This window comes from Lacerta agilis, chromosome 16, assembly GCF_009819535.1.
Source record: "Lacerta agilis isolate rLacAgi1 chromosome 16, rLacAgi1.pri, whole genome shotgun sequence".
Lineage (NCBI taxonomy): Eukaryota > Metazoa > Chordata > Lepidosauria > Squamata > Lacertidae > Lacerta > Lacerta agilis.
In genome coordinates this window covers 33,142,053-33,166,701 of record NC_046327.1, presented here as the reverse complement: position 1 = coordinate 33,166,701, position 24,649 = coordinate 33,142,053, and the positions used below count along the sequence as shown (strand labels likewise).

The following is a 24,649-nucleotide window of genomic DNA, read 5'->3' as shown; positions in this document are numbered from 1 at the left end:
TGAGGTGGACAAAGTACTGGAGCCTCAGCTTCAGGATCTGTCCTTCCTGTGAGCACTCAGGGCTGATTTCTTTAAGGATGGATAGGTTTGATCTTCTTGCAGTCCATGGGACTCTCGAGAGTCTCCTCCAGCACCATAATTCAAAAGCATCAATTCTTCGGCGATCAGCCTTCTTTATGGTCCAGCTCTCACTTCCGTACATTACTACTGGGAAAACCATAGCTTTAACTATACGGACCTTTGTCGGCAAGGTGATGTCTCTGCTTTTTAAGATACTGTCTAGGTTTGTCATTGCTTTTCTCCCAAGAAGCAGGCGTCTTCTGATTTCGTGACTGCTGTCACCATCTGCAGTGATCATGGAGCCCAAGAAAGTGAAATCTCTCACTGTCTCCATTTCTTCCCCTTCTATTTGCCAGGAGGTGATGGGACCAGTGGCCATGATCTTAGTTTTTTTTTATGTTGAGCTTCAGACCATATTTTGCGCTCTCCTCTTTCACCCTCATTAAAAGGTTCTTTAATTCCTCCTCACTTTCTGCCATCAGGGTTGTGTCATCAGCATATCGGAATTCTCCCTGGGAAGGATGAAATGGCCAGTGCATTACAGCATGCCCCCCCCCCGGCTCCCAGAAAGCCACAATATTATACAGCCCTCCCCTTGCTTTTTAGCGAACTATTTCCCCACTCCAAATTCAATTTTTCTTAGAGCCTAGCCTAAAATTCCATGCCGCGCCTTCCTTAAGCCAGGAGCATAGCACGCTATTTGTTCTCTTGATTTGCATATTATCGAGTGGCAGCAATGGAACCATTGAAGGGACAGGTCTCACACTGGGAAACTCCTGCTGATAAAATGCATAGCAGGCAATGCCAGCTGGGAGAGGCCCCTCCCCCTCTGCGTAAGGCAACAAGCCTCATGACGGATCAGCCTTCACCTGCTTGACACCTGCCTGATGTTGGGGTCAAGGGGACTCTTGGAGCAGGAGCTGGGAAGGAAAGAACTTTTAGGAGGCACAAGGCTCACCTGTTCCATCCACAAACAACAGCTAGGCATCCATTGGCATCTAATCAGTAGTTCAGCCCAAACAGGAAGGCATTTAGAGGCTTTTTAGAGGGTGCTCCCCAATTTACGTGATTTCACTTACGCACGTGGGCCCCCAGAATGTAAACCCTGCATAAGTGGGGGGACGGACGACGCTTGCATACCACATTTATATTTGTGCTTCCTCACAGAAGCTGAAATGTGAACTGCTTGTTGATGAGAAGAGCCCAGCCGGATCAGATCAAGGCCTTCCTAGTCCAGCACTAGACGTGGGTGGCGCTGTGGTCTAAACCACTGAGCCTCTTGGACTCGCCAATCAGAAGGTTGGCGGTTTGAATCCCCGCAACGGGGTGAGCTCCCGTTGCTCTGTCCCAGCCTCTGCCAAACTAGCAGTTCGAAAGCACACCAGTGCAAGTAGATAAATAGGTATCGCTGCGGCGGGAAGGTAAACGGCGTTTCCGTGCGCTCTGGTTTCCGTCACGGTGTTCAGTTGCACCAGAAGCGGTTTAGTCATGCTGGCCACATGACCCGGAAAGCTGTCTGTGGACAAACACCGGCTCCCTCGGCCTGAAAGCGAGATGAGCGCCGCAACCCCACAGTCGCCTTTGACTGGACTTGACCGTCCAGGGGTCCTTTACCTTTTTTTTTTTTACCTTACCTTAGTCTAGCATTCTGTTTTCACACAGTGGCCAACCAGAACCCTTGACAGGCCCACCAAGTTCTGTGACTGCTCGTTGATAAATGTGGTTTACAAGTATTAAAAGGCCTACCGTTCCTGGTCTTGATTTCTTTTGTATGCTGCTTTTCCACCCAAAAATAATGCAAGGAATGTTCTGAGCAGGGAGCAGGAATCCTGTCTCTGCCGCGAATGTATGGGGCAAGAATGTTAGTGTGTAGCAGAGGCAGGGGGTGTTCCTAGCCTGGTGAAGGGAAGACCCTGCCTGAGGGAGTTCCCATGTCCGTCCGTCCCCCATTTCCCTGGAGTCTCTACAGGAAGCGGGTCAGAAATTCTGATGGTGATTCTCCTCAGATCCACAACTCATGCAGAATGCAGCAGTACAGAGAGTTGGGCAGGAACTCCACTGCAGGGAAGAACAGAAAAAAACAGCGGCTGCTTTGGTGGAACGGGTCAAGGTCCTGGCTAGCCATGTGTTGTAAGAATTTTAAGGTATTTTATTTATATATAATAATTGTTATTAATGTACCAAAACAAATAAGGCCACATGTCTGAAAATCAGCACAGGAAGACAGGCCTCACTCCCAACTGACCAAGTATTTATTTGTCTCAGGAACAAAGGGGGGGGGTTGCCCCTCCAGCTACTCAGCAGCCCTCTGCCTGAGTGATAATCTCTGGCACCCTGATATCTGAATGTCAGACAAAAAGGTGTGATTAACTTGGCTGGGATATAGGGAAATGTAAATATATTTTGTTTCACTTGATGGGTTTTTGGTGGAGGGCAAGAGGCATGGGGGCAGGGTCCAAGATGCTCAGATCATTGCTACCAGACCCTCCCAATTTGTGATGTAATTCTAATGTATGGAGGGGTGGTCTTGAGCTGGAGGGGGGAATTTCAAAAGTCTATATAGGAGCTTGCACGCCTTTGTTCGGGGTCTTTTGCTTGCAAGACACCCTGCTGGAGCAGTTCTAATAAAGGGCTACCGCCTTGCCTTGGGAGATTCTGTATTGTCTCTATTTTATTCATAAGTGCTCTTGAGAGGAGGGGAGCCCTACTAAGGCTCACCCCCGGGTTTGTGGACTCCTTTCTGGGGTTGAACCTAATTTTTATAACACATGCATGTGCCAACAGGAGCCATATGGATGCCTTCCGAAAGCCCCAAAGCAGGGCATGAACCTTCCCTGTCAATACAGCATCTGGAAAGGGAAAAAAAACGATATCCTGCCACAGTGCGTAAAGGTTTGTTCAGCTTTCCTTGCTAATAGCCACCAATAGGCTGAGAATCTCTCTGTTCCCAAGAATGTCCCTTGCACATGGTTAATATTCAATGCCATTGCACAACTGCCTGCGCTCTGTTGTGCATATTTTGGGGAGGAGTGGCCCCCGGGGCTGTGCGTTTTCTTGGCAACTCTCTTTTTGCAATTGTGCGGCAGGGCTGTGTCCTCCCAGCAGATTAGCTCGGGGCGTGTAATTGGCTCAGTGGCTGAGCATAAAACCCAGAGGAAAAAGCACCTCCTGCTGGGACAGACTACCAGGGGTCCAGGACTCCGGCCAGGCAGAATCCGGAGAGAGTGTGTCAGGTAAGAGAAGCCCTATGCCTCTGAGATACAGGGTGCGGGCATCACTCTGCAGGTTGGAAAGAGGTTAGTGGAAAGGGCAATCCTTAGGCAGGCAGTAAACCATTAGTTAATCCACTGGGTCATGAGAAGAGAGTGGAAAGAGATTGGGGGGGGGGCTGATTAGGGGCTCTGTAGTAGCAAGGGCTGCAATGTCCCGAGATTGAGCTATCAGTGCTCTGCATCTGGTCATTTGCGAGCCCAACATGACCCCAAGGCTGCCCCAGCCTGGCTCTCCTCTCTGAGCCAGGGGTGACGCGGCCCTTGGACAGGATTCAAGCTGCCCTGGTCATCGTTGGACTGAGATAATTGTTTCCTTCACAGGGGTGGGATAAATAAATTCCATACCCTTTCATGCTCCTAGAATTCAGCTCCCGCTTTGCTTTTCATGAATGCACGTACCCCCCCCCCCCCCGAGGCAGATTGTTGTACAAAGCATTTCAGGATGTGATCCTGATTGCTCATATAATATCCATCCCAAAACAGCAGGGGAAGGGTTTGGGAAGGTCTGTGGAAGCTGCGTGTTCATATCCTTCATGGCTACATTTCAGCTGCCTCTACACTTTTTCTGTACAGGGCTCCCAATTTTATTTATTTTTTAATTTTTATTTCATTTTATTTTTCTATTACATCACATATCCATAACATTCGTAATACAATCCCTCTTCCCTCCTTCCTGCCCCTCCCAACTTCCACTTCTGGTTTATTTCCCCCTTATTACACACTGCTATATCTAAAATTACATTGTTTTGCTTCCTTATCTACTACATATTTTTACTAATAAAATTGCGAGTGTTTATTTAAATCCTACCATTAAGTCCACTAATCTTTTTTTTTGTTTCTGCAGATAAACTATAAAAGGTTCCCATTCTCTTTCAAAGTCACTGTTGTCTTTCTCACGTGAGGGCTCCCAATTTTTGTCTATTGGAAAAGGTAGTTATTCCTGCCACCCATTGGTGGAGAAGGAATCAAATTCTCTGATACCAGATGCACTACGTAAGGGAAGGAATAGGTGCTTAGCTGTCCCCTGGACTGCGTTTCAGATCACCTATATAAAAATCAGGAGGGCTTTTTTTCCTCCAGCCAGGATTTTCAGGTCCGTGTCCAAACAGGTTTCTTTCATCCTGGCATTTTCACTGGGAAACCTTTGCAAACCGACTGCCGTTTGCTCCAGTTCAGTGGTCAAACGTGGGTTTCCTCGCTTGGACATGGATCTGGAAATGCTGGACTTGTGCCTAAAAACACAGCATGAAAGGAAGTGTGGATGAGCCCCATGTGCAAGGGGAGGAGCCAGGGAAGAGTATAGAAGAGTGCAGAAAATATTTGGCCCTGCATTCCTGCCCACCCTGTTTTCCCCCATTGGGCAGCACCCTAGTCCCCTTCTCCACTGGCTCAGGGGTTAGCACAGGGGTCAGCAAACTTTTTCAAGCAGGGGCCGGTCCACTGTCCCTCAGACCTTGTGGGGGGCCGGACTATATTTTGAAAAAAGCATATATATATATGAATGAATTCCTATGCCCCACAAATAATGCATTTGAAATAAAAGCACACATTCTACTCATGTAAAAACACCAGGCAGACCTCACAAATAACCCAGAGATGCATTTTAAATAAAAGGACACATTCTACTCATGTAAAAACACGCTTATTCCCGGACCGTCTGCAGGCCGGATTTGGAAGACGATTGGGCCGGATCTGGCCCCCGGGCCTTAGTTTGCCTACCCATGGGTTAGCACAGGCATAGGCAACCTTCGGCCCTCCAGATGTTTTGGACTACAATTCCCATCATCCCTGACCACTGGTCCTGTTAGCTAGGGATCATGGGAGTTGTAGGCCAAAACATCTGGAGGGCCAAAGGTTGCCTATGCCTGGGTTAGCAGGTAAGGAGGAGGAGGAGGAGGAGAAGGAGGTAAGGAAGCTGCACAGAAACCCAACTTGGCACCCTTCAACTCCATTGCCAGGAGGGGGAGCCATCATCTCGTTGTTTCTTGAGAGATCAAGCCATGGGTGTAGTGGGAAACGGCACAAAAGAGATGAATGCTTTTGTTCAAGGTTTCTGTTTTGTTTTGTTTTTACCAAAAAAAAAAAAAAAGAGCCACACCCTGCCCTGGATGAGCACCGAAACTCTGCCACTGCCTCCCCCAGCTGCTGGGTTGTGCCACAGAGACCAGGAGAACTCCGGGGTGGATGTATTCAGGGACATGGTGGAAAGCGGGACTATGGCTGAAAATGTCCCCATAGCCACCCCACCCGACGACTCCTTGGTCCCCTCACTCGATGTTGCCACTGGTTCCCTTGCCAAAGACAATGTGCTGCAGGAACAGTCCGCCTCAGGACAGGAAGGCAACCATTTTGAGAGGGCACCCCCGTCTCCAGTCACGTCTCCAGAGAGGACTGAAATGGCAGAGGTCTCCAAGTCACCAGACCAAGCGCAAGATGGCGGCTATTCCGCTCACCAAGACAAGACGCCATGTCTCTCCCCGGAGCAACCGAATGCTGAGGATGTTGCAAGCCTGTTGGCCCAAGGGGGACATGGCAGCCAATCTGTGTGTCGTGACAAGATGCCGGGTGCCCAGTGTCCTTCTGGGACCTTGGAACAGCTGGCGCAAGAGGAGGAGGCCGGTCTGAATCACTGCAATGAGAAGAACGGAGCTGGGCCCACTGACTCCTTGAAACAGTTGGGGCATGGCCAAGAAGAAAAAGGAACTCTTCTTCTTCTTCTTCATTGTGCGGAGACCTCAGGTGTTTCTTCGGAGCAACAGAAATTCACCAGCACCTCAAATCAACTGGACGTATGGGAGGAGAGTGGCATTGTGGGTAGTCACAGCCAGGATCCTGCTTCAGAATCTCTAGAGGAACCTGAAATTGTCTGCTGCAGGGGGAACAGCCAAGTTGACTGCGTTGCCACCACTGCATCCTCCGAACCTCCCAGCATCTCACTTCCAGGGACCAATTCCCCAAAGCAGTCATGGGAGGGAGACGGTTTGGTCTTTCCCAGCCACCATCCCAGCTCCGCTCCCTGTGCTGAGCATCAGGAGACGATTGACGCTGCCAGCGTTGATCAAGACATAAAACCAGGCTGCTCGGAAACAGTAGAGGCCGGCAAAGAGGAAAGCACGCCCAGGGAGCTGGGTGATCAGTCCCAAACTGTGGAGAAGCAAGATGCCCAAGACGCTGAACGCACCCCAGCCGGACTTTCACTGGCGGCATCAGTAGACTCTCAGCCAGATGTTGGCACCTATTGCCAGCAGAGGGCAGCAGGCGCAGATGGTGACACTCCCCTCCAGCCAGCGCCAAGGCAGTCTCCTGGGGCAACCGGTGAATCCTCTGGACCTGCCCACTGGGGCCTGGCTCCTGACTGTGGCAGGCAAGAGAGGGAAGGACTGGCTGCTGAGGAATCGAGCGGCAACGGCAGCCAAGCCCAGGGTGAGGCTGGAGCCAAGGCTGCGCTGGAATCTGAGAAGGGAGAGGAGGCATCCATCAGCGCTGGGCCTGGGGAAGCCACCTGCGTGCCAGAGAGTGCAAAGGACCTAGCTGGTGCCAAAGATCCAGCCGGAGAATCACCTGGCTTGGAAAGCCCGTCTGGCACAAGGGATCCAGCTGGTCCCCAAGACCAAGCTGGTACCATGGTGCTAGCTAGCGTCGAAGATCCACTTGGGGCCAGGGACAGAGCGGGCTCTCAAGATCTGTCCAGCACCACATGCCCAGTTGCTGTTTCGGAGCACTCCACTTCCAGTCTGAAACCTGGAGACCAATCGCTACTTGGTGCCAGGGACCCTGCCAGCACAGAAGACCTGGTTAGCCCTGCAGACCCAGTCCGTGCCACATCCACGCCAAGCGGGCCCTCTGGGACTGGCGGCATGGAGTGGACGGGAAATGCCACGGAGCATACGGAGGCCCTTCACCCTGCCACCGAGACCCCGATCGAGCGGGAGATCCGTCTCCACCAGGAACGGGAGGAGCACCTGCGTCGGCAAAGGGGCCTGGCTAGCCCCTGGGGCACTCAGGAGTATGTGGAGGTGCGCATCAGGCCTATCCTGAACCAGAACGTGGGGCCCCCCATGCTGCCCAAGGAGAAGGAGCGCCAGTGGGCCGGCGTTCAGATGCAGAGGGAGATCCAGCGGGAATGTCAACGTGAAGAGGACCTGGTTCAGCTGGGGAAGGTCAGGGGGGCCTATGACCGTGGCACCCCGCAAGAGATGCAGGAGAAGCTGATGATTTTTGAACAGCATCCCAGCCCGGAACCTCCGGCCCCCAGGAAGATGCTGTGCAGCAGCCCCAGAGGGGCGAGGGGGCTCTCTTTTGCGGAGGCCAACAGCACTGCCAACATGGTCATCGTGGACTCTGGTGCTCTGCTGCGAGCCCAACGGCCGCTGCCCGAGAGAACCCCTGCCTCGGCCAACCCCTTCTTCTGCTTGCGTGCCAAAAGCCCCCAGTCTCTGCTGGAGCAGGAGGTCCAAGAAGCTCAGGAACGAGAGCGGGAGCTGCAGAGGCAGAGGCACAACCTGTACGGCTCAGCGTTGCCCTGCCAAGCTGCGGAGGCCTCAGCTCAGGATGAGGAGGTCCCCAGCCAGCCAGGTAAGGGGCAAGGTGCGATGAGCAAGTGTGGGGAAGAGGGAGAATGGGGAGAATGGGGGGTCACCCGCTGGGACTGAAGGGCCGTTGGTTCAGGACTGGGAAAAGGAAGCGCTTCTTCGCACAACACATAATGAACGCATGGGCTTTGCTTCCCATGAGATGTATTCGCAGCCATTGGGTTAGTTGGCCTTAAAATGAAACAGGCAGACAAATGGAGGAAAGCTCAATGGAGCCTCCAGTTTCAGAGGCAGCGCACTGCGGAACACCAGTTGCGAGGTTAGATTTCAGACCACAGGGAAGGGCTGTTGCTGTAATGGCCTCCTTGCTGGACTTCCCAGAGGCATCTTACTGGTCATTGTTGGAAACAGAACGCTGGGCCCGAGGAAGCCTCTTGGTTACTTTTACGGACTTGTGATAGCTAAGTGGGATTCTTACATTCAGATTTGGCATTGTATTCAGAGGCATTGCCAAATCCTACTTGGCTATCCTGAGTTCCCAGGGGGGAAAAACAGCGTATGAATAAATATATAATGGTAATAATAAGTACATAAAAGGGACCAAGGGAGTCCTCTTGTATTCATTTACCTATTTACTGCATATGCATCCAACTGAACCCAAGGCACAGTTCTCCCCATTCTATGTTATCCTTACAAGCAGGTGAGGCTGAGAGACGGCGGCTGGCACAAGGGTGCCAACTGAGCTGTATGGCTTAGTGGGGATGCGAAGCTTGGCCTCGCAGGCTCAATATTCTAACCACTGCACCATGCTGCTGGGGCAAGCGGCAGGGTCGCTGCCTTTTCATGCCCTGCTTGTGGGCTTCAGAAAAGCACCTTGCTGGCTGCTGTCAGAACCAGGCGGTTCGATTAGGTGGACCTTTGGTGAAGTCCACCAGAGCTGTCCTTACGATCGGTGATTTTAGGAGTAGCTCCGCAGAAAGGCAAAGAATGCCATGGGATCTTAAAAGGCCGGCTCCTTTATTGTGTGGCATCAGTTTTCACAAGCAAGGTGGGTTTTCTTTTTCCTGTCTGGTGCCAAAAGGTGAACTAAGAAGGCTGTATGCATACAAATGCGGGGCTTGCGTAAACAACAGAAGCTGTTGCTTGGAACAGTAATATTTCTAGAGTGAAGCATATGGTCTAGAAACTTGCCATTTGCTTTTTAAAGCGGATGTTCTTGGATTTCTAGTAACATGTCTTAAACTCCCACGAAAGTCCTGTTTTGTAGGACAGAGCTTTCCAAACTGTGTTGCGACACGTTAGTGTGTCGGCTGCAGTGTGCAGGTGTGTCGTGTGAACACTCCCTGCGCTCCTCCCGGGGCTGGAAAGGGGTTATTTTAAGCTCCAGTTTGCTAGTAAAACTGGATTACTGTGTCGCGAAATGATGCATGTCTAAAAAGTGTGTCGCCGACACGAAAAGTTTGGAAAGCTCTGCTGTAGGCAATAACTATCATTTCCAAGGACCAGCTCCAACATTAGGCAGAGTGAAGCAGCGGACTCAGGCAACGAATGTTGAGTATCAAGAAAAGGCGGGAAATGGTTATTTAATGTTGTTGTACTTTTAGTGCTAGGGAGGAGGAGAGGCACTTGTGGTGTTTTCTGCCTCAGGTGACAAAATAACTTGACTCCCCTCCCCATCCTCCACCATATCATAAACCTTGACTTGGGTAGGGGGTGCACAATTTGCAGCTCCACCCCAGGCAAAAAAATGCCTTAGGCCAGCATTCTCGCTTGCAAAATCATTAAGATGCAAAGGGATCATGAGAACCAGCACCCTTCCAGATCACACCTGCACGATCCTTCTGACTCACATCCTGGCTCCATAGCAGCAGGAACCAACAATCAAAGGAATGTGGCATCTAACACAACATTGAGCATTTCCATTGAATCCGGGCGCACTTACAGCCCTGACGTCTGGCGTGATTTACAAACTGAAGTGCTGGAACTTTCCAATCAAATCCCTATCAGCTATAAGCTCACTGGGTAACCTTGAGTTTGTTGCTTTGTATGCCAGTTCATAAAGTGAACGAATGATAGTGAAAAATTCCATTTGTTACTTTTACTTTTACTTATTCGATTTATATACCACCCTTTATCCAAAGATCTCAGGGCGGTGTACAACATTAGAAACGCATTGTAAAACATCAGTGATACAAACATAAGAAAAATATAGCAAAAAGCAGACTGACAGACAGCCTAATAATAAAAAAATAATAAGACCAGTCCACTCCTCCACATTTTAACAGGCCATAGATTATTGAATAGCCTTACGACTGAGTAAAGAGGAATGGTTTTGCCTGGCATCTAAAAACTTGTAATGATGGCGCCAGGTGAGCCTCTCTAGCACCTGAGCCAGAGTGTTATAGTGAGGGATGCGGGTGGCGTTGTGGTGTAAACCACTGAGCCCCTTGGGCATGCCAATCAGATGGTTGGCGGTTCGAATCTTCCCAACGGGTTGAGCTCCCGTTGCTCTGTCTCAGCTCCTGCCAACCTAGCAGTCGAAAGCACGCCAGTGCAAGTAGATAAATAGGTACCGCTGCAGCGGGAAGGTAAACGGCGTTTCTGTGCGCTCTGGTTTCCGTCATGTCCCTTGGCCTGAAAACGAGAAGAGCACCACAACCCCATAGCTGCCTTTGACTGGACTTAACCATCCAGGGGTCCTTTACCTTTTACCTTAATGATCAGAGCATTGGACTATGAGTCAGTTCAAATCCCTGCTCAGCTGGGGTGACCCTAGGCCAGTCACTGTATCCTACTGTGTCATTCTATTTGTGCAAGGACTTCTGTTTGCACAGCAGAACTGCTGCTCCCTGTCCTCTCCCTGCGTCTTCTGGGTTCCCCACCCAGGGCAGAGGGCTGTGCAGAGAGAGGAGAAGCTCCCAGAGAAGGAGAAATGGGGTGGTGTTTGGTGGTATGCACACTGCATACCACCAAACACCACCCCATAATGTACGGAAGTGAGAGCTGGATCATCAAGAAGGCTGATCGCCGAAGAATTGATGCTTTTGAATTATGGTGCTGGAGGAGACTATTGAGAGTCCCATGGACTGCAAGAAGATCAAACCTATCCATTCTCAAGGAAATCGGCCCTGAGTGCTCACTGGAAGGACAGATCCTGAAGTTGAGGCTCCAGTACTTTGGCCACCTTATGAGAAGAGAAGACTCCCTGGAAAAGACCCTGATGTTGGGAAAGATGGAGGGCACAAGGAGAAGGGGACGACAGAGGAGGAGATGGTTGGACAGTGTTCTCGAAGCTACTAACATGAGTTTGGCCAAACTGCGAGAGGCAGTGAAGGATAGGCGTGCCTGGCGTGCTCTGGTCCATGGGGTCACGAAGAGTTGGACACGACTGAACGACTGAACAACAACACACTGCCTTACGCTCCTTGGGGAAACAGAATGATATAGATAGATTAAATAAATAAATTAGGGTTGCAGCTGCACCTTGAGAACCTGGCACTCAACAGAACCGGTATGTGTACCTAGTGGGTGGTAATAGTTTTCCTAAGCTGCTGTAGCAAACACAGGGTTGGTTGAACTTTAACAGAGGCAAGACTGAAAGGGAAACCTGCCCGGCATCGGCAGGTGTAACCAGGGACAAGGAAATGTCACGAGAGGGACACAGTGGTTGTAAAACGGAAACTGGGAGAAACTGCTTTCCTGACAGGGATGTGGAAAGAAGGTTCTCCCTCTCCAGTTCCCCATCTCCAGGGCCTAAATGGAAAGCCCTTCTCAAAGACCATAGATGTGGGTGGGTCAGTCCCTGTTGAGAGAATTGCACTTTGGGGAATGCATGTGGCCAGAAGCACTCTTATTACTGACCGTTAGCCCTGTATCACCGTTGAGACCTGTCCTTTGTCTCTGTCTCCTTCTCAGAGAGACCTTCCTGCAAGAAGCTGGATGTCACCTGGCCTCCTCCAAGCCCTCCGGAGACCTCTCAGGTGAATGGCCTCCATCAGGTAACAAGCACAGGGGAGCAGTGCCCTTATCACACAGCTATGACTGGTGGCCTATAGCTGTCCACAGGAGCAGCACTGGCTGCCTCTGTGGGCCCACAAGACACCTGTGGTAGAGAGCTGCCATCTTACAAGTAACATGTAATATTAAAAGAGAACCTAGATATAATTTGATTGCAAGAAACACATGTGGCTAAAAGACACAGGAGAATATTGATGAATAAAAGGATTGGAATGGATTTTTTACACACACACACACACACACACATTATATATATATATATATATTCTTTTTTATTTTTTAATAATAATTTTTATTGTTTTAATGCACAAATACTACAGAATAAAGATTAATTCACGCATAATCATCCATATTTTCCACCTTTCTGGCTTTCATAGCCCTGACTTCCCTCAGACCTTCCACATGGCTTTCAAGTTTCTATCTTTTTAATCTATACATCTTTAGTCTATCATTGCTTAAACTATCATATACATAATAGTCACTATAAAATTCATAATTACAATAATATTTCTTCATTTATCTACAAAGCTTCTTGAAGTCCTATAAACGTATTCAACTGAGTATCATTATCTTTCAGATACTTTGTAAATTTAGACCAGTCTTTGATGAATTTCTGGTCCTGCTGTTCTCGGATTCTTCCCGTCATTTTGTCCAGTTCTGCATATTCCATTAATTTCACTATCCAATTCTTCCTTTGCCGGGGTTTCTTCCTGTTTCCACCTTTGTGCTATCAAAATTCTTGCCGCAGTCACTGCATATTGGAAAAAATTAACATCTTGCTTTTTAATGTCAGTGCCTATAATACCCAGTAGGAAGGCTTCTGGTTCCTCATTTCATTATATATCATATCCCAGAAGTTTCTTGTAACCTCAGATAAAACTAGAAGATCCTAGTTTAGGGTCTCACCTGGTACCCTCACCATTCCTTATTGCCCTTAGCTCCTCTCTCTGTTAGGAACAGAGGATGCTCTCTTATACGAAGTCACACTGTGACTGCTCAGTAGTACCTACAGACCGACTGGCTGTGACTCTCCAGAGTTTTATTTTTTATTTTATAAGAAATTTATTGGTATTTCAGCACAAAACAAACAAAGCAAATACATACACACTACAAAACATACATACAAACTACAAAATACAAAAAGCAAACAAATACATTACCTGAAAACCCACCTACCACAGGAACACACCAACTTAATTATTATAACCTTATTTCAAATCTTACTTGGGGGACTTCCTCACGTCCTCTCTTCTGCGTTCAGTTCAAATTTACTGTAGTAACTTTGTAACTACTTTAACTCTTATTTTACAATTATTCTTAACCCTAATCTAACATCTTATCTCTATCAACTTATTCAAAACCATAATATAAAGCATAAAAAGAAATCACAATCTTAACTTCTTATGTACTATTTTAATCTAACATTGTACAGCTATCGCCTATTGTGTCCGCCGATTTCACTTTCAAATGTCCAACTTTTCACGTTGTTTCAAATATTCTTTAAATTTCTTCCACTCTTCTTGCACCTTCTCCTCCCTCTGGTCTCGGAGTTTCGTGACTCTCCAGAGTTTTAGACCAAAGCCTCACTCAGCCCTGGAGTGGAGGAGCTAAACTTTCAGTATGCAAACCATGTGCTGTTATCTCTGACACACACACACACACACACACACACCCCACTGTGGGATACCCCTCGCCCCCCCCCTTTTTTGTCTCCCTTCCTGTTAACATTTCAACGGCAAATTCCTTCAAGGAGACACTTGTCATTTTGCGTATGCTGCTCTGGGTAGCGGGTTCTCGTCGACAAAACTATATACGTTATTTTTACATAACAGCAAGGGCTAGAATCCCATTCATTCATTATTTGCCGCTAGCAACTTGTGGTTAGCGACTGCTGTAATTCAGACTGCAATCTTAGACACACTCTTCAGGCTGCATAATACATTACCGGCTTAAAATGCATCCAGTTCGTTCTTTTTCTCAATCGGGATTGAAGCTGGTTTTGCAGGAAGCGCATCAAAATGCAGTGTTTCCTAAGAAACAGCAGGATAGACGCAGGGCAGGTATGGATTGTGACTCACATGGTGTGTATGCTGCTTCTCAAGCCTTGGATGCAGAGTAAATGGAACGGGGAACAAATTCCATTGAACTAAGAGCCAAACTAGACAATATGTTAGCTGTGGCTGTGTACACACTTTCCTGTTTATTCTGCATCAAGTGCACTCTTACCGCTCGTTTGAGAATCTGTGTACAGACAACATTAGCCACAAGCTATATCTATCCTGCTGTTTGTTATGAAATACTGCATTTTGATGTGTCCTGTTCCCCCCACAAACCAGCATCAATCTGAATTGAGAAAAAGAAAGGCCTTGCTGTGTTTTAAATCGGTAATGTGCATAGGCAGCGGGGAAGCAGCTGGCCCCCTAAATCAAGTAAATAAATAAAAATACCGTACTTAACTAACTGACCAATTGCATCACAGGAAACTCTGTTCTGCCCCCCTCCATAAATCCTGGCTACGCCCATGCCTACATGCATGGTCGTAGCCAGGATTTTTGTTAGGGGGGTAGGTCTTTGGGGGGGCAGAACCTCAGATTGTTATGTATTTTTATTGATTTTTATTGATTTTGCCCCCCTGGCTACGCCCATGCCTACATGTCTGGGCCCTCAAGTGCAGGGTTTTGCTTTATTTTACCCAATTTGGATAAGGGAGCCTGATCTGGATGCAGATCCTAGTGTAATGAGAGGAAAGGGGACTTTATCCCTTCCCTACCCCTGTTGTGTCCGCAGTTTGTTTTAAGAAAAGAGCTCTCATTGAAGCAATCAAGAGTCCCTCTGCCCAGCATCATCTGGGCATGAGAAGTGGGATCCAGATCAGGACCAAGATTACAGCACAGGGCTAAAGGGTTAAACCCTCTGTACCTCCATCTTATGATCTGGAATTGGTAGGGAGAAACCCTGCACTTAGAGACACAGGTATGTACGTAAGTGCAGGGGTCCCCAACCTTTTTGGGCCTGGGGGCACATTTGGAAACCTCTGAAACGGTCATGAGCCCCACAAAACATCCATTTTGCAGAAGACAAATAGCAAGATTCAGGAACCACCTCCCCCCACCCCCCGAAACAAGCAACAGGCAAAGTATTTACATGCCCACCCCCTCAAAAAAAAACCAAGCAGTGCAGAGAACAAACAAACAAAACTCTCAAAAACTCTCAAAATGGATTTTTTTAAAAAAGAAGAAGAAATAGTAAAACTTTGGAGGGATCCAGGGCCTTGGCAGATGCCAAGCTGATACCCCAGCCAGATGGGTGGGGTATGAATTAATAATAATAATAATAATAATAATAATAATAATAATGGGCTTATCCACACTTACCAATTGCCCCTTTTTCTCAGGCACAGGTCCACACTTTAAAGCTCTATGTCCGAGTGTTTTCTTCTTACCCCAAAGCTTTTCCATGAGAACTTGCTCTTTAGCGCTCAGTCGGGGCAAGCATCAGTTTGGGTTTTCTGCAGATTGCTGTTTGCTCCGATTGAGCTTTAAAGAGCAGGTTTTCACAGGGAAAGCTCCACAGCAAAGAAAAGGGCACTCGGACATGGAGTTTTAAAGCATGGACCATGTCTGGAAAGAGCAGAGGAAAGGCAAATGTGGATAAGTCCATTGTCTCATTTGGCCCTAATCGGAGCTCACGTCTGAGCAGAAAATGTGTGTGTCTGCTTGCAAAGGTCAGACTCTCAAATTAGTTTCTGAACGTGGAAGGCACAATACTTGACAGAGTTTGATAGGTGTTCATCAAAAGGTGGCTCAATGAACTGGGGCCAGGCAAATGTTCTAAAGAGGGAAAACGTTAGAAGCTCCCCCCCCCCCGCACTGTTTTCAGAAGGCTACAAGGGGCATTATTTGGTTAAAAATGGGGGAGGGGTGTGGATTTTATTAAGGACTCCCTACCATTCCACGAACAATTCAAGCATTATTTCAGTGCGCAGGGCAGGCAGGTGTGTGTGTGAGTATCCCAGCAGTGCTTGACTCTCTCTAATTAATATGTCCACAATTCTGCTTGCCCCATGCCTAGAAAGCATGCCCTGCCGCTTTCCCTGGGAAAACCCACTCTTTAATGCTAAATTGGAACAAAAAGCAATCTGCAGAAAACTCAGTTGTCATTCACCACCGGACTATGGGTTTTCCCGGCGGAAAGCGAGGAGGCAAAGGGAAGTGTGGATGAGCCCCCAGGAACAGCAAAAGAGCAACTCCTTCCTGTTTCAATTAGGCTTGCAGAGAAAAGCTTGGGGGGGGGGGGCGGGTGTGCTCCATTGGCCAGGTCGCCTCGATTTGTGTTGTGCTTTAATGGCACGCATACACAAATACCCAGTGGAAACAAGTATTGGTTATCTTTCCTTTGCCTATCTCACTTTCACAAAACACACACAAGACAAGCACACACTTCAATAGGTTCATTGTAATGCATTAAAATTTTGTTTCCTTTGCTGCTGATAAATAGGGGTTGGCAAGCCCATTGAGCATAGCAGCGCTGAGCCTGCCGTTCCTCATTTCACATGGCTGCAAAATGCTGGCAGGACTGGAGGCAGGAAAACTTTGTATCTTTTCCCCCTGCTTCTTGATATGGTAAAAGCCAGGCTGTTTTGTTTCTGAAAGCTAAAGGGCCCATCTTGAAAAGGGCCTGAGGGGGCCTTCTGCACAGTGCCTGCCAGCGAGACCCCTTCCACACTCACAGGAGGGGAGGGGGCATAAAAATCACCTCTCAGGTGACACCTGAAGTGCCCCCCATCCCCAGCTCAGCACTCCACCTGCTTCGCCTGCAGAAAGAATCTGCCAAGATTTTCCAGCAGGGGAGAGAAATGGGTCCCTGGAGCAGCTTCCAGGAAGAGAACAGCATTGGTGCCCCATCCAGCCCAAAGGAGCTCCTTGCTGTGGGCGCCAGGGATCCTAGGTATGCCTCTGCACATTCACCCCTTTTTCCTGCCCTGGATCCCTTTTGCTTAGCTGTAAGGAGAAGCCCCCCCCCCCGTCCCCAGGAGGGGTATCTGCAATAGGAGCCCTAGGGTGCTGGGGCCTCACTGGAAGCCTGATGGTTCTGGTCCCCGGGATAACAGAAGATTTACGTTGCTACAAAGTTAGGGCTCAGCCACACTTCCCCTTGTCCTGTGCCTAAAAAGCACGGGTCCGAGTAGTTTTTTTACTTTCTAGGCACAGGTCTGAGCGGTTTCCCCTTTGCCCCGCTCCTTTCCCGGGGAAAATCTGCTCTTTAGCTTTAAACTGGAACAAATGGCATTTCATGGAAAACCCGCTCGCCGATTGAGCACTAAAGAGGAACAAGAGGAAGCATGGATAAGCCTTTAGTGAAAGTGGGCGCTGCTTCAGTTTTCCACCTCTGGCACCGAAAAGGTCCCTTGGTGTTTCAAAGACCCAAAGCAAGAATGCAGACTCAGGATCTCTTGATAGTAGTGGTGGAAGCAGCCACAGAAGAAGCTGCTTTGTACTGAGTCAGGCCATTGGTCCATCTCACTCAGCATCCCAGGCAAGGGATTGAACCAGGACCCTTCTTTGTGCACCACTGAGCTCTGGCCCTTCACACTAATCATGTGGGTTAAGGGATTCTGAGCAAACCCAAGTTATTAGAAGTAACTTGCAGGAGCAGATCAGAGCCTCCCTAACCCTGGGGTGTGGGGTTGTTTTTGTTTATTGCCATGGGCTTATTCACACCTCCATTTGCCCCACTGCAAATCAGAACAAACAGCAATTGGGTTTTCTGCGGATTGCTGTTTGTTCCGATTTAGCGCTAAAGAGTGGGTTTCTCAAGGAAAGGGGGGGCGGGGAGAGAAAACTGCTTTGACCCATGCCTAAAAAGCACGGGACAAGCCAAAATGTAGACGAGCCCTCTGTTACGTGTTTTTGTGCTTTTATATTGTAAACTGGCCTGTGATCCTCAGATGAAGGGCAGTATAGAAATTTAAATGAAGAAATAAATAGTCTGGTGTTCTTTGCAAGAACCCCAACAGTCAGCAGAAATCAGGTTCAACAGAAACGAGGTGGTTCCATGCTCTACTTTTTGCCTACAGCTGCTGTTAATATACACTTGAACTTAGCTAAAAGGCCAAGAAGCTATAACATCAAGGCAGGCACTGAATAGGACTTGGATTGCCAGTTCTCATTTATCTCTACCTCTTCCCATAGCAACCCCTACTTTGGGCAGTTCGTTTAAGAGCAAACATATCTGAATTCAACCAACAATGTGTGAAAACTCCATTATATGATTCAGCATGTCTTTCATCTCATGAGAAAGCGTTGCAGCTTTCACTCCGGTTTTAATAAATGAGAGGCCTGATGCCATTTGGATTTTCTGCATCAGGCACTGAAATGTTTTAGACATCAGTCAGGCTGCAATCCTAAACTCAAGTAGTAGGGAGTAAACCCTACTTACTTCAAAGGATGCATGCATAGGATTGCAGCATGCATGCTTTCAAATTCATCCTAGCACAAACAACAACGTATTGTTGCATCATAAAATTTAGCTAGCTAATTGTGATTTGTGAGTGCTTTTTCTTTCTTTTTTAAAGGGACAACCACCCCCCACCAAATGCATGAAGAAGTTTAAATTTTCAGCAGAAAAATGGGGTGGGTGAATTAAGAATTATTTTAGGTGTGGGCTCTGCTCCCTAAGTCCTTGAGTGCAATAATTGGGCTCCGTGGAACTGCCCGACAGCAGGGCATGGGGCAAAACAATTTTCCTACTGAAGCAATAAGTGTTTCTTTGCAGAGAAATGGGGTATTCAGTCTTTTCTGTTCAGAAACAGCCGCACACACCCAGAGCCTCAAGTCCTTTATCACTAAGCAGAGAAAGCTCTCTGCCCCAGCCTTCTGCCTGCATGTTTCCTCACTTTCCGTGGACTCTTGCTCACTTTCTCCACTTTCTCTCTCCCCTCATTTAACCCCACAGCCGGAGAGAAGCCCTCGAATCCTCCGCCGACAGAGGAGTGCCTTAATCCAGCGCTGGGAGTCGGGAGCTGTTGGCAACCAGGACAGTGAAGATTAGGGGGCTGCCTCGGCAAGAAAAGCCACTGGGTCATGTCTCCAGTGCAAAAGACACAAGGGCTCCGCTGTGCCTGCCCCAACCTTGCACAAAACATAACTCATGGTGTGCATGTCGAGTGCACCTCTGGAGCCGACCGTGTATTCTTTCCACTCCGCCTTTAGATTTGACAAAAAAAAGAAAAGTCCAAAAGCACATCTGCACAACCAGTTTGATCACAAGGCAGAAATAGCATTTATAGCCAGCTGCCTTCTTCCAAATTTTATCCTGGAACAAAGAGGAGAAAGATTTCAGGGATGGGCTCCAAAGCATTACTATTCATTTTAGTTTCTTTTTTTTTTTACGTAGGTAACACCTGCTTGGACACTGATTTCTCAAGGGCTTTCCAAACACAGGTTTCCCCTACATTTGGTCTGCTTTGGGCAACCCCACACAGAAGTGTTCGGGCGGATCCATGGAGAGGCATGCACAGGAGCAGCTACACTTAAGTAGGAGCTGTCCCATGCCAACAGCATCTTTTCCTGTTGAGGTCCAGTTGTTTATGGGGAAGGGCCATAGCTCCATAGTAGCAGAGCACCTGCCTTGCAAGCAGAAAGTCCTAGGTTTAATTCCAGGCAGGGCTGGGGGGATGTGGGTGGTGCTGTGGTCTAAACCACAGAGCCTAGGGCTTGCTGATCAGAAGGTCGGCGGTTCGAATCCCCACGACGGGGTGAGCTCCCGTTGCTCGGTCCCTGCTCCTGCCCACCTAGCAGTTCGAAAGCACATCAAAGTGCAAGTAGATAAGTAGGTACCGCTCCAGCGGGAAGGTAAACGGCGTTTCCGTGCGCTGCTTAGTCATGCTGGCCACGTGACCCGGAAACTGTACGCTGGCTCCCTCAGCCAATAAAAAAGCGAGATGAGTGCCGCAACCCCAGAGTCGTCTGCAACTGGACCTAATGGTCAGGGGTCCCTTTACCTTTAGGACTGGGAGAGACTCTTGCCTGAAACCCTGGGGAGCTGCTGCCAGTCAGTGTAGACAGTTCTGATGGAACACAGCTCTGACTCGGTGTGAGGCAGATTCCCACGTTCCTATGTTTAACTGGTTGAAGAGGGCCAATAATCTGGGCAGACTTGTGCCTCTGGGCATCTGTCTCAGGCGACTTGCGACTGTTCCCCCAAGACTTCTTTCATCCTCAGATTTGACCAAGTCACATGTGGGTTTTGTCCCTGGGTATTCAAACTTGCGTACAGACAAGTATTGTAGGAACCAGCCCACAGGCAGTTGATGCTACTACTACTGAGATGAAAGATGGCAATTTTTTTTTTTTACCCTGGGGTAGTATGCTTTGCCACTGACTCTCTTTTTCATTCAGCAAAATAAGAATCAAACAAGAATCTTTCAATGAAAAGAGCTCCTTGATTTTGTCTACGCCAGCAAGAATTAAAAGTAAATCAAACGGGAGTGACTCCAGATTGTTGCCTTTTGTAAATGCTGTGAGAACATTGACCTTTGACAAATAGAGAGAAAGAGTCTCTTAGCACCTTTGAGGGGAAGCCCTGCCTCAGTTCCCCTCAAAGATGATGATGATGATGATGATGATGATGATGATGATTATAACACCAATGGGGGAAAGCTGGTTGCAATCGTGGTAGTAAAAGCCACCGTGGGAATTTCTCAAAGAAGAGCAGGAAAATTGCTAGAAAGGTATCACAAGGAGAAAGTCTGAAAAGCTGTGAGCAACAAAGCGCAAAGAGCCTTTTGTAAGCAGAAAATTCAGCCATGCATTACTATCAGATACGTTTGCTTGTTACTAGCAGATAATTTATAACTGACCCTTCTGTTTCGGGGGGGGTGGGGGGGGTGGATACTGTTAATGGCTTGTCCGTATAATGAAAGGCACAGAGTGGTATTAAATAACCCTGCTGATAATTCTGACTCATCTACTGCCGTGCCATAGCAGACCTGTGCTAGGATCAAACTACACGGTTACCTTAAGCCTGCTTTTTAAAAAAGCGTGCCCATCCAACGCAAAACAGCAGCTGCATGATTCCAACTGCAGGGAGAGGGGGGTTAACCCCCTTCACCCCAAAGCTGTTTTGCCACCACAAATGCCTCTCAGCTGCTCTTTCCCTCCGCAAGGATCTATTTCCAATGGGGAAATGGTGGGGGGGAGGAAAGCGTCGCCCCCTCCACAGCTTCCAATCCATTTTTAACAAAAATGTTAACTGGGCATTGTTAAGCATGTTTTGATTTGTTTTAAAGTGTTTAACTTCTTGCCATTGAACCAGCTGCCTAGCCCCTTGGGCTTGCAAGAGGCACCGTGGCATAATGAGAACGGCTACAGGTCATGGTACGATGATGGGCTGTTGCTCGGCTGTTATGACGTCGTGACAGTCTGAGCCTTGGGTGAGACTACTGACTGCCATGGGAAAGCAGGCTAAATTTGAACCCTCTTGGCTACTTGGCGTCTAAAATGAAAGGGGTTGAGATGTCTTCGTGCCATGGCCTTTTTGAAAAGATACTTCACAGATACAAATTATCCGAAGGACCTTGGAGCCATTCACTAGACTAGAAACAAACATGCTTTGATAGGAGAATATTGCAAAATCTCAAAGAATAGCCGCCTCCAATTCTCTTTGGACTTCAAGCCATTCTGACAACTATTTCCTGTCCTTGAGAGAAGAACAGGGTGCCTGCTTATGGTTCACCCCACAGAGGAAATACTGTACATCAGGGATGGCCAACTTCCAAGAGACTGCAATCTACTCACAGAGTTAAAAACTGGCAGTGATCTACCCCCTTTTGGGGGGTTCAGGTCGAAGTTGTTGAGCTTTTTTTTAGGAAGGATAGCCATCCATGTTTTTGGGGGTTCGGGTCAAAGTTGAGCTTTGTTTAGGAAGGAAAGCCCTGTTTTGGGGGCTTCAGGGCAAAGATGTAGAGCTTTTTTTTAGGGGAGCCAAAGTTGCTGAGTTTCTTTGGGGGGAGCCAGTGATCTACCAGTGACCTACCACAGACGTCCAGTGATCTACCAGTAGATCACGATCTACCTGTTGGACATGCCTGCTGCACATCAATCCCTCACCAAGATGCAAATTTGCATACAAGTTGCATATGGTGATTTATAGGTGTATGGATAATTGCCACAATATGACTAGAATGCAATGCATCTCACCATAGTGATTAAGATGCTTAACTAGCTGTAGTTTAGAGCAGTGTTTTTCAACCACTGTTCCGCGGCACACTAGTGTGCCGCGAGATGTTGCCTGGTGTGCCGTGGGAAAAATTGAAAAATTACTTCATATATAGTCCAGTGGTGGCGAACCTATGGCACGCGTGCCAGATTTGGCACACAGAGCCCTCACTGCTGGCACGCGCACCATCGGCCCACCCGCGCCGCTGTTGCCGCTTTCTCCCCAGGCTTGCGTCCACTGCCGAAGCCCTGAACTTTTTTTTTTTTTTTTTTTGCTAGTCGGCGGAGATTGTGTTCGGCGATTGATCTGCCCCTCAATCCGCCGCGTCAGCAGTCGTCTCCGACTGGGCACAACAGCGCTCGCTTCTTCAACCCCCAGGGCCGGTGTGGGGCCCCCGCGCGGGATGGAAGGCGAGGGCAGCCGGCTCCGGGCGGCATTCCCTTCTCCTGCCTTCTGCCCCCTTCCACTTCTGGCTGGGAGTCCGCTGAGGCGCCGCGACGGGCAAGGAAGCGGGGCTCGCCGGCTGGGGTCGCCTCAAGCTAGCGCGGCTCCGGGAGAGGAGAGGCCCGTGAGCTGACAAAGAGCAGCCGTCCTCGCTCGCCCGCCCGCCCGCTTGGCCTCCCCTTAGTCCGGAGCCCCCTCGGCTGCTCCCCTCTGCCCGCCTGAGGGCAATTAATAATGGGGCGAGGACAATGCGTCAGGCGCTGCCGTCACACACCCAAGCGCCCCGGCTGAATGGGCGAGGCTGGCACAAAAGGCGCCGCCGCGGAGGGAGCCGTCGGCGGCGCTGCTTCTCAAGGGCCCCGCCGGCCTCCCTCGCTCGGCCCCTGCGGCCCTCGCCTGCGAAGCGAGCCGCGCTTTGGTGTCTTTGTCGCCTTGGGAGCGGGGCGGCGGCGGCAGAGCAGGGCCGCTTCCCTTTTAACTGGCCGGCGCCACGCAGCCCCGGCCAGGTTGGCCCAGGCGAGGCGCGGGCGGAGGCTGCTTCCTTTCCAGGGTCCCCGCCGCCCGCCTGCCACTCTCCGGGCAGCTTGCAAACTCCCCGCTCCAAATAAGAACAGTTCAGGGGCGTGAGGACAACATGTGGCACAAGTCTTGTCTTTAAGCAGGTATCCGTATAAATATTGTTGTTATTAAAGGTGGGGCGGGAAATCGAGGCCTGGTTTTTAAGCCAGCTGGCCTGCATTCCCACGTAGTGTTCCTGTGCTTAGGGTGGATTAATTAATTAGTTCAGTGTTTTTCAACCACTGTTCCGCGGCACACTAGTGTGCCGCGAGATGTTGCCTGGTGTGCCGTGGGAAAAATTGAAAAATTACTTCATATATAGTCCAGTGGTGGCGAACCTATGGCACGCGTGCCAGATTTGGCACACAGAGCCCTCACTGCTGGCACGCGCACCATCGGCCCACCCGCGCCGCTGTTGCCGCTTTCTCCCCAGGCTTGCGTCCACTGCCGAAGCCCTGAACTTTTTTTTTTTTTTTTTTTGCTAGTCGGCGGAGATTGTGTTCGGCGATTGATCTGCCCCTCAATCCGCCGCGTCAGCAGTCGTCTCCGACTGGGCACAACAGCGCTCGCTTCTTCAACCCCCAGGGCCGGTGTGGGGCCCCCGCGCGGGATGGAAGGCGAGGGCAGCCGGCTCCGGGCGGCATTCCCTTCTCCTGCCTTCTGCCCCCTTCCACTTCTGGCTGGGAGTCCGCTGAGGCGCCGCGACGGGCAAGGAAGCGGGGCTCGCCGGCTGGGGTCGCCTCAAGCTAGCGCGGCTCCGGGAGAGGAGAGGCCCGTGAGCTGACAAAGAGCAGCCGTCCTCGCTCGCCCGCCCGCCCGCTTGGCCTCCCCTTAGTCCGGAGCCCCCTCGGCTGCTCCCCTCTGCCCGCCTGAGGGCAATTAATAATGGGGCGAGGACAATGCGTCAGGCGCTGCCGTCACACACCCAAGCGCCCCGGCTGAATGGGCGAGGCTGGCACAAAAGGCGCCGCCGCGGAGGGAGCCGTCGGCGGCGCTGCTTCTCAAGGGCCCCGCCGGCCTCCCTCGCTCGGCCCCTGCGGCCCTCGCCTGCGAAGCGAGCCGCGCTTTGGTGTCTTTGTCGCCTTGGGAGCGGGGCGGCGGCGGCAGAGCAGGGCCGCTTCCCTTTTAACTGGCCGGCGCCACGCAGCCCCGGCCAGGTTGGCCCAGGCGAGGCGCGGGCGGAGGCTGCTTCCTTTCCAGGGTCCCCGCCGCCCGCCTGCCACTCTCCGGGCAGCTTGCAAACTCCCCGCTCCAAATAAGAACAGTTCAGGGGCGTGAGGACAACATGTGGCACAAGTCTTGTCTTTAAGCAGGTATCCGTATAAATATTGTTGTTATTAAAGGTGGGGCGGGAAATCGAGGCCTGGTTTTTAAGCCAGCTGGCCTGCATTCCCACGTAGTGTTCCTGTGCTTAGGGTGGATTAATTAATTAGTTAATTAATAATAGATGGGCGGCAGGCAGGGAAGGCTGGGGCTGACCGCTGTCTCCAGCTTGCAGGACCCGGCCAGGGCAACGGGATGGTCCAGCCCTGGGCAGCTCAGGGAGCA

The 24,649-nt window shown here is 49.7% G+C and overlaps 1 protein-coding gene across 1 annotated transcript; it reads left to right on the top strand.

Moving 5' to 3' along the window:
- The first annotated feature begins 5,425 nt into the window (after positions 1 to 5,425).
- On the top strand, positions 5,426 to 19,412 carry MISP3 (MISP family member 3). Its single transcript, XM_033173613.1, has 3 exons — positions 5,426 to 7,907; positions 11,780 to 11,862; positions 18,836 to 19,412. The coding sequence occupies exons 1-3, from the start codon at positions 5,441 to 5,443 to the stop codon at positions 18,929 to 18,931; spliced, it is 2,646 nt and encodes an 881-aa protein (XP_033029504.1). The 5' UTR covers positions 5,426 to 5,440; the 3' UTR covers positions 18,932 to 19,412.
- Positions 19,413 to 24,649: the final 5,237 nt, after the last annotated feature.